Below are 9253 nucleotides of genomic sequence, written 5' to 3' on the forward strand. Positions count from 1 at the left end.
ATTTGTCTATTTCTAAAGAAATCTTCAGATTAAACTCTGTCTCAACATAGTTACTACACCACTGCAATACAGACTTTTTGTACCATTCATCTAAAGTTGAATTCAACATAGATGCGATAAATAATCTTTGAGGTTGTAAGCACATTATTCACTCATTTAACAGTCACCTATAGGTCTGATGATGCTGCATTGTATGATTTGATCTGAAATACAGTATGTACCAAACTAATGCAAAGCTGTCACAGTGCACACACTTTAACAAGATGTCCTCAGTCTGTTTTGGCGCGTTCCTGCACTCCTGAGGGAATGTGAAAGTACCCTTTTCTGCATGACAGGGAGGCTTCTTCGCATTTATATCCATACTCACAGCAGTGCAGACCATCTGAACAACACTGGCCCTGAATCAGAACAAATCTTGATGTTAGAAAAAAAATACAGTATTGACCAGTAAATTGTGCAGTAAAGGCTATACGTAGGTTTACGGTCAGAACAGGGACATTCAAACTTACAGTATGCCACTTGCATCCGTTGGTAGTGATGTAGCCAGACACATTTTCAAATTATGTTGATCATTTCATTTTTCTGTGTATTAAACCCTCTATATTCCAGTTTGTCTTAATTACTTTTGCCAAATTGTTTTCCTTCGGATCACTGAACCATTATTCATGATGGCTTTAATATTTGATGCACAATCCATACCAGTGGGAAGGGACAGCAGTTCCAACGGCCTGTGGGTCCTTGGCAGCAAGATGTCCCTGCCGAGCAGTAAAACTTGGGATCACAGCGAATGATCCCAGCCTCAGCGTTGCCGCCACTGGCTTCTGTCAGAGCTGTCATTGGTGTCTGCAAAAGGTAAAAAACAAAGAGTCTATTAAGCCCAAGCTTTTCTTTAAAAAATTGAAGATAGAGCTAAGCGGAACAGAGTAGGGTTAGTCAAAATTCTCTGCTGGTTTGTCAATACAAGGGAAATATGTCAGATGCATATAGTTATTTTGCTCCTTTTTTAAATTTCCCCACTTTAAAATGTAGGGGAAAACACCCATATCTATTGCTTGTTAAGATTTGTATTTATCAGTAGTTTAACACTCCAGACTTTGTAGATGTGGCTATCAGATTTTAATGGCAGTAGCCTGCCAACATACGCAAACAACCCCCTCAACTCTCATCACATTAGGACTCAGATGATGGTTGGAAAAAGCAGTGGGGAAAAAGGGAAAAAAGGGCAACCCCCCCCCCCCGGAAACTTAAGGTGTTTTTACTATGTCAGAAAATGTTATATACATGCCTAATTCTATAAATTTAGTAAGAAGCTAACCGCTAAAATAGGGTTTCAGGGTATTTAAAACTTTATGTGAATGGATGGTCGTTCAGATAACTAACCCCAGGATGTATACGCCACATAGAGAAGAGGAACATTTACTGTCATATGTCATACCTCTAGCAAGCTGCTTTTGTCCTCTGTTGAAATGAGAGAGGCCGGGATTGAAGGCAGATTTTGCTTTGGGGTGAAAGGATATCTCAGGCCTTGCCTCACACAGTGTGTATAAGTGAGGTCACAGTTGTAGCCATAAGGACAACAGTGGAAGCCATCCAGGCAACACCTGCCCTACAAGTGACAACAAGTTCCGGGTTATTTATTAAGTCATATGCACATTGCATTGCATTCAAAAATTAGAGTTAAGTTTTGACTTATGTCAATGGTCAACAAAAGGATTACTTCTACAGTTGTGGGTCTTATTGTACAAGAGTATGTAGGTCAACTCACAACAGTATACGGACAACAAAACCAGGTGCCTGCTGGGTGTCTGCAGCAGGTAGTGCCATCAGGACATGCGTAATAGTTGTCACAATGGACAACTGAGCTCTTTTTTTGGTCTGGCACATGGTGGTTTTCGAGCTCCTGTAGGAGAGATACAGGTAGAACAGATACAGGTAGAACAGGAGCGCTTGGTTTCTCTGCACTCTCTTTCTTCACCATGGGTATTTTCATCCATGGGTCTTTCTCACACATCTGGGTAACCAGGTCACAGTGAAACCCTGAAGGGCAGCAGTGGGCCAAGTCAGAGCAACACACAGCCTAAAGACAGATTAAGAAAAGCCATAATTGCATCAGTTTCCCAGATCAAAATGTTAGTCTTAGTATCTAGAGGTCGAGTGACTTACATTTGGATATGGGCAGCAGCTATATCCACGCTTAGTCATACAGCAGGTGGCGAAATCAGAACAGACGTTCCCGTCAGGACATGTGATGGAGCAGGAAGCAAATCCCCACACAAACACTCCCACAAACGGCCACAGAGGTATCCTTAACATCTGCAAAATAGTATTATGAAGTTTTATTCAAATAAGTTCCATAAGATTCTGAAAATATTCTTTATCTGGATTTTCAGTTCATAAATCAGATTGTGACCAAATGTGAAACTTCCGTCTTTGTTCACTTACTGTACTGTATGTTTCAGTTTCATTTCAGCCTGTACCAGGATCTTCCTTTTTACTCATACCATAACTGAACGGTTGTAATAGTTTGTGTTTATAAAGCACTATGCAATATACATTTATGCCAGGAAAGGATTTGTTGTAGATTTATTCTTTTATCACTTACCTTGCAAGTGAAGTGCTTCAACAGCTGTCTGTCCAAAGTCTCCCTTCGGTTGAACTCAACAATGTATGCACCTCTTTATATGGCGGGTCAGACCCTCCCACTCAGCAAAATCTGGAAGTCAAACTGTGTACAGTAGTATGTCCCACCCCCGGGACTGTCCGATTAGGACATTAAGTGTTTCTAGAACTAGTTCACATTTATTGGCCATACTTGGATTAACTGTAAAAACTTATTCAATAATATTGGTGCTTTGAATTAATCTTTTATTTTAAAGAAGTGTGTTGAATTTTCCAATGTTTTGCCAATGCATTTTACAAATTGTGCATTTCACAATGGGTGACAGAAAAAGCCTTTAAATTTATGAACTACACTTTAACATAGTTTAGAAGAAAGAAATATAAGATCAAATTTACTTTAATATTTGATGACATCTTGGTATTTTTTGTTAATAAAGTGATCCAAATACTTTTTCCACCAATTATTTGATTTTATTTTTTAGTAGTTTGCTCTCAAGTCAGAATACTTATCTGTAACAAGAAGAAAACACAATGGGATATGGGATATCACACAAATAGGTTGGTTATTTACTGGTTGGTAGCCATTAAAAGGCAAATGGGTCTGTAACCCTCATCTACTGATAACACTTTAACAACTTCTTGTGTCAATCTTTTTAGCTTTCAGGAAGTGAGAGTGCAGACAAGTTTGCACCTGTAATAAAAAGTGAGCATGGTAACCATAAAAGCAAATCCAGTGGGCGACGACTGATGGACCATAATAATGTCTGATTTGTATACTTGTATATTTGGGGTTAATGTAAGCCTGACACACACACACTCGCACACAAAAAAGGTTGTAACTAAATAAAAGCAACAAAGGCTAAAACAATACTTTATTGATGAATTCCAATTGTTTATACATTTACACTGCAGTGTAACAATGTAATCTACCGGAACAATTATCCCTTGTATTAATATCAGCTGTGCAGCTCACATTCTTATAAATCCAACTTCAATATGAGGCTGGCGAGACATCAGGTCATCAGTTCTACATGCATGACGCAGGCACTAGCATGACAGCCTCATCTAGAAACTACAAATGCAAGATGTTGGGTTTGAAGCCGAGAGAGCAACTCTGAAAGGGCCAGTCACACGGAAATCTAAAAGATTGTCCATTTGTTGTGTATAACTCAACAACAACAAAAAAAGATCTAGAAAAGTGGTGGTAAAAGTCTACAGAAGATATGCATGGGTAGTTGCCACTTAGAGGGATGGGTGCTTCCCTCAATTTCACTTTGCACAGAGAACCCCAGCATTACAAGTCTGTGGGTCCCTTGTTCAAGTGTGATGACTGAAGCTGGATGGGAGAGGTGTTTAGGGGGCAAAGGCAAAAAAATAACACTACTCGTGAACGGTCAGGAGGATGAGAGAATCAAAATGCTGCGGCTGTTAGTCGAGCTCAGGGTCTGACTGAGATGCTGCCTTCTTTTTCTTTTTCCTGCTGTGTTTCTTGTGCTTCTTTTTCCTCTTCTTCTTGGATCTGTCCTGTGAATGTAAAACATTTGACATTTGCGTCCACGTCTTTTCCTTTAAAATAATTCTATCAATTGCACAGATGGTTCAACAACAGGGATTTGTTAGGAGGCGTAGCTATACAGAAAGATTTGTTTTGTTTTTAACGATAGTGACTTTCTAGCAGAGTTGACACTTAAAGACATGTTGCAGCACCCCCAACAGCTGATTCTAAATGTTGGATCGGTATTACAAAGATGCATTTGATGTACACCTGTCGGAAACATTTTCCAATTTGGGATTAAATCTTACCCCCTTACTCAATTCATACATTCTTGACAGTCTTTTCTTTAGTCATGAGGTAAAATCTTTCTCACTAGCTGCACTAGATCAAACCAAAATAGTATTTGTGTAACTTTAAATAAAAGAAAGTTAAGTAAATTTCTTACTGTGATTTTCTCCTTTTCCTCGCTACTTCTCTTTTTCTTCTTGGCTTCCGCCTATGGGCAAGGAAAGTTGAAATGAGACCATGGAATAAGGGAAGTTTCACCCAATTCTAAAAAGCAATAAAGTTTCATAATTATGGAATTTTTGCAAGCAGCTGCAACGACCACTGCTGTTTACAGCTTAATTCTACACCAAGTTCATAAACTCAGTTTCTGAGCCAAATTGTTTTCTTCTTTACTGTTGAGGAAAACTGGTTAGCATGCCCAATGAATGATGATGCTGTGGCAACCTTTCCCTTTTCACTTAAGGCTTCGCCCTATTTTGCTAAGTTCCACAATCACACCGTTACCTTGCATATCTGGATGAGAGAGCGTGAGTGAGCTAACAGGAGAACTGAAACGTAACTTTATTTGGCAATTCTGTAATGTACCGTGTGTGTGTGTGTGTGTGTGTGTGTGTGTGTGTGTGTGTGTGTGTGGGTGTGTGGTGTGTGTGTGTGTGTGTGTGTTAACGTTCAGCTTATAGAACTAAGGACGGGAGTCTCTTCTGAGAAAGAGAGAAATATGTGACCACAGTCTCATATGAATGGGTCCATCTCAGAAATCTGACTAGTGTAGACAAAAAAAAGGCACAAATAAAACAAAACCAACTAGCCAACCATTAATCCACTGCTGTGCATACAATTAACCTATCTCATCATATGCTTAGCATTAAAGATGTTCAATCGGCCAAAAGCTTATACCGGTACACTATAATGTTAAGTCAATAAATTTGACTAAACAAGGCTAACATTTTAATTGTTTTGTTGACTAAAAACTAGACTATTACATGTCTAATGTTCTCTTTGACTAAACAGTTGAAGGACCAATTTGACAAAATCTGATGAAAGCTGCATTTCATTTTATACAAGTACAGTATGTTATCAGCAGGAATCATTTCTTTCCCCCCCAAAATTAAATTAAAAGAGGAACAAAGAGGTTAAAGGGGAACAAAGACCTTCCTCAAGAACTGGTGATGGTGGTGAACAGCCAGAGCCTGTGACAACAACCTCATTCTGCTGATATAAGTCAACTTCTTTGCCCGTGACTTCTGATCACAAGACCCAACTCCCTCTGAACGACCAGGTGTTGTCTCTTTCCCCGGCCAGCATGAAGAAATCACTCTCCGTAATTAACGCCTGCAAAGCTGCCGGTCTGGACAACATACCTGGTCGGGTGTTGAAAGGTTGTGCAGAAGAGTTGAAGGATGTCTGCGCGGACATCTTCAACACACAAAGCCACCATCATCATTACCAATCAGAATCGTCATGGGTGGTGCAAAACTCCTTACAGAGCCACTGCAAAGTAGTTGTGCGAGAGAAAACTCAGATTGGACATATAGTCTAGCTAGCTGTCTCAATTTACCCTGCAGAGATCTGAGGAGCAGTCACCAAAAGTCCTCATAAATCCACCAAATTTAAAATTCCAACACAAAGAAAGCGGAAGGCAACGTAAAATACATGCATCCGGCAAAATATCCTGCAGCACCGGAGCAATCCTGGAAGCGGAACGCATAGGATATAGAATACCTGTGCCAAAGAAGTCATCCCAATCCTGCTTCAATGACTACCACCTTGTTGCACTGACCTCCATCATCATGAAGTGCTTCGAGTGACTAGTCATACACCACATACAGCCATCCTTCCTCTCAGCCTGGACCCCCTTCAGTTTGGATATTTTGCCAACTGGTCCACTGATGACGCAATCTCCTCTGCCTTGACTTTGTCAAATTTGCTGATGACACAACTGTGGAGGGTCTCATCGGCAACAATGATTAACTTCAGGAATGAGGTGAACCAACTGTCCACGTGGGGCAAAGATAATCTTTCCCCAAATGTAGAAATAACAAAAGGAGATTGTTATTGACTTCCAGAGAGCCCACCCTCAACACCTCCCGCTGACCATCAATGGTGCTGCTGTGGAACATAAGCACTGTGAAGCATGATTTATGGTTGTGCGGAGGCTCCACACAGAGCTTTCACCGTAGCCTACGGAAGTGGCCTGATGTTTATACTTTGTGTGTGCGTCGAGCCAGCATGTAGTGTGTGTGTGGTAGAGCGAGGGAGAAGTGAAAAAGTGAGGGAGCGAGTAGCGACTCTAGAATCTAGAGTCATAGTGAGAGTAACACAGTGTCTCCCCTGTGCTTTCTGACCACGGTGAGAAATCTGGGGCAGGAAAAGTTAACCCTCTCCTTGATTTCATGTTTAAGGAGAAGAAGAACCAGGAAATGAGTCAGGGAAATGCAACGCTTCATAGCTCCGATGTGCGTCGCCGCAACGTGTTTTTTTGAGGTGCACGTCGGGCAGGTTCGTTTCTTACACTTACCAACGTACGTAGCCATGACGTAGATTTTACGCAGAAGTATAAATCACGTCTGAGCATCACCACATTTCTGGGTGTTTACATTACCAAGAACCTCTCCTGGATAAATAACACCAAGAAAGCCCTGCAGCGTTTTTCCCACCATGTGCTTCATCTACAAAGGCATCATTGAGAGCTGCATCAAGCTGCAGTGGATAGTGAACGCAGCTGGGAGGATCACTGATGCCTCCTTTCCCTCACTGCGGGGCATTTACAACACCCACCAAGGTGCAAGTGACCCCACCCATCCCCCACACAGCCTCTTCAGTCTCCAAACCTCTGAGCCTGCTCCTTCAGACTAGGAGTGATGATGCTGAAGTCTCTACCTTCTGCCTCCAAAAAGTCTGGACTGTCACTACCCACCACACACAGCCATAAGAATTGTATTACATTCAGCACTAGCCAATTTGTACAAAATACTACAAAAAAAAACTGCTGCCAATTTCTCATCCTGTGAATGGCATATTAAATGCATATCATTTTCATTTCTATTTGCACTATTTGTTTTATTTTTGCAATACTCGTTATAATTACAGTTTTGTTGGTGGTGTTTTTCTTGATCGGTCTGTACTTTGTTATTGCTTCCCCTTCGGACCTCCAGCTTAACTTGTAAATATTTGAAATACTTTTAGCATTTGGTTTCTATAGTAGTATTTATAAACTCTTTTTGTTTTTCTACACTTGTATAACAGTGGGGTTTGAGCGAAAACATCAATTCAATCGTCTGGATGTCTTGTACATATGGCAGAACTGACAATGAAGTGGATAATTTATTATTGACAGTGGATAGACAGGAAAGGGGGGAGAGAGATGGGGGAAGACACGCAGCAAATGGCCGCAGGTCGTGTAAAGTAGTGAAAGAGATGTGTTACATCTGTGGATAAGTGGTAGAGCGGTGCCAATCAGAGGGTTGGTGGTTTAATGCCTGGCCCTGCAGTCCCATTTCAAAGTGTCCTTGGGCAAGACACCAAAGTTGCCCCAATGCTGCGCATCAAAGTGTAAATGTGTGTGAGTGTTTATCTGATGAGCAGGTGGCAATTTGTACGGCAGCCTCAGCCACAGTGTATGAATGGTTCCTGTACGATGGAAAAGTGTTTTGAATATGTTGAGTGTTGTTCAGACTATAAAAAACACCACATAAGAACAGTCCATTTAATTGCTTTTGAATTTACCTAGGATTGCCAGATTAGCAGTTCATTACGCATCTACAACCATATAAGAATATAACTTACTACCTCTTCCCCCTCAGAGTCTGCAGAGGACTCTGAGGATGAGTCCTTATAAGTTCGCTCGGCCTTCCTTTTTCTTTTACGGCTCCTGTCCTCCTGACAGACACAACATTTACATCACAATTACCACCTGGACTCAAAAGTGTTAAACGGAATTTGACTGGCAGGAACAAGCATCACATCAGTGGAAATATACACAAGGTCAACAAAATGAACACCATCAAAAATCTAGTTAAGTAGGAGGCTTAATAAGCGCAAACTACCTTATCTTTGTCTCCTTCTTCCTTGATTCTTTTCTTTTTCTTCTTGGGAAGAAAACAAAATTTAGAAAAAACACTGGCATTTAAGTCATTGTAGGAAAATTGTTTGACTGCACACCGAAACCCGATTCTATTAAAGTGTACTGAAACAATGTAAGCCGACTGTGCCGTTGTTATTAAAACATTTTTTTAATTAAATTACCTTGACTTCAGCGTCAGATTCTTCCTCTGAGCTGTCTGATGCTCTCCTTGCCAATGACTTCTTTCTCTTCCGCTTTTTCTTCACACTCTTCTTTTCATCCTGTATGACACAAATATGAATGCAATCAAACAATGTAGTCTATTTTTGATCAGTTGTTAACCAATAAAAACCAATCCGGACTTCAGACATACAGGAAGCTATTCCTAGAATAGACCTATAACACAGCGCCACAAGCAAACAGCAGCCAGTCGTAATTAAACAACCAATCAATCAAATCAATCATCCAGCAGAGCAGGATCTTAAAAACAGGAGCGCCATGCTTCTAAATTGCAGCTGTTGAATTATGGGTCACAAAATGTTTTTGTCTTTAGTGGTTGTCAATATCTAATATCAGATGTTGAAGTCTGTAGTGACTTACCGCGTCTTCAGATTCTGAGGAGGAGCTGCTGGGGGAATCAGAACTCGATGAAGAAGAGGAAGATGAAGAATGCTTGACCAAAACACAATGAAAGCAGGGTTCATTAGACTTGATGTTATTCTCTTGTTTGGAAATTGGAACTTAATAAGAGACAACCTCAGAGTACAGGCAGGCAGGGTGTGTGTGTG

The 9253-nt window shown here is 40.7% G+C and overlaps 2 protein-coding genes across 10 annotated transcripts in view; both read right to left on the reverse strand.

The window, feature by feature from the left end:
* Positions 1 to 218: 218 nt before the first annotated feature.
* On the reverse strand, positions 219 to 2695 carry LOC116701852 (progranulin). Its single transcript, XM_032535866.1, has 6 exons — positions 2603 to 2695; positions 2164 to 2313; positions 1766 to 2077; positions 1436 to 1606; positions 700 to 843; positions 219 to 398 (listed from the first exon to the last, which is right to left on the reverse strand). The coding sequence occupies exons 2-6, from the start codon at positions 2311 to 2313 to the stop codon at positions 270 to 272; spliced, it is 906 nt and encodes a 301-aa protein (XP_032391757.1). The 5' UTR covers positions 2603 to 2695; the 3' UTR covers positions 219 to 269.
* Positions 2696 to 3473: 778 nt separating this feature from the next.
* Positions 3474 to 9253, reverse strand: part of fam133b (family with sequence similarity 133 member B) — a 9320-nt gene continuing 3540 nt past the window's right edge. For 2 of the 9 annotated variants that reach the window (XM_032535867.1, XM_032535876.1), the window contains exons 6-11: positions 9066 to 9137; positions 8648 to 8746; positions 8449 to 8490; positions 8189 to 8281; positions 4560 to 4610; positions 3474 to 4143 (exon numbers count right to left, since the gene is read on the reverse strand). In XM_032535867.1, coding sequence (XP_032391758.1) covers positions 4048 to 4143; positions 4560 to 4610; positions 8189 to 8281; positions 8449 to 8490; positions 8648 to 8746; positions 9066 to 9137 — 453 coding nt within the window. In that variant the 3' untranslated portion in view covers positions 3474 to 4047. The remainder of the gene's footprint in view (positions 4144 to 4559; positions 4611 to 8188; positions 8282 to 8448; positions 8491 to 8647; positions 8747 to 9065; positions 9138 to 9253) is intronic. The other 7 variants (XM_032535874.1, XM_032535873.1, XM_032535871.1 and 4 more) reach the window with 7 other exon arrangements.

Source organism: Etheostoma spectabile, chromosome 14 (genome assembly GCF_008692095.1).
Source record: "Etheostoma spectabile isolate EspeVRDwgs_2016 chromosome 14, UIUC_Espe_1.0, whole genome shotgun sequence".
Classification (NCBI taxonomy): domain Eukaryota; kingdom Metazoa; phylum Chordata; class Actinopteri; order Perciformes; family Percidae; genus Etheostoma; species Etheostoma spectabile.

Coding starts and splice junctions, on each gene's coding strand:
- LOC116701852 (XM_032535866.1), bottom strand. CDS start 2,313: ATGTTAAGGATACCTCTGTGGCCGTTTGTGGGAGTGTTTGTGTGGGGA. Junction 2,078..2,163: donor GCTGCTGCCCATATCCAAAT/GTAAGTCACTCG, acceptor ATCTGTCTTTAG/GCTGTGTGTTGCTCTGACTT. Junction 1,607..1,765: donor TTTGTTGTCCGTATACTGTT/GTGAGTTGACCT, acceptor TGTCACTTGTAG/GGCAGGTGTTGCCTGGATGG.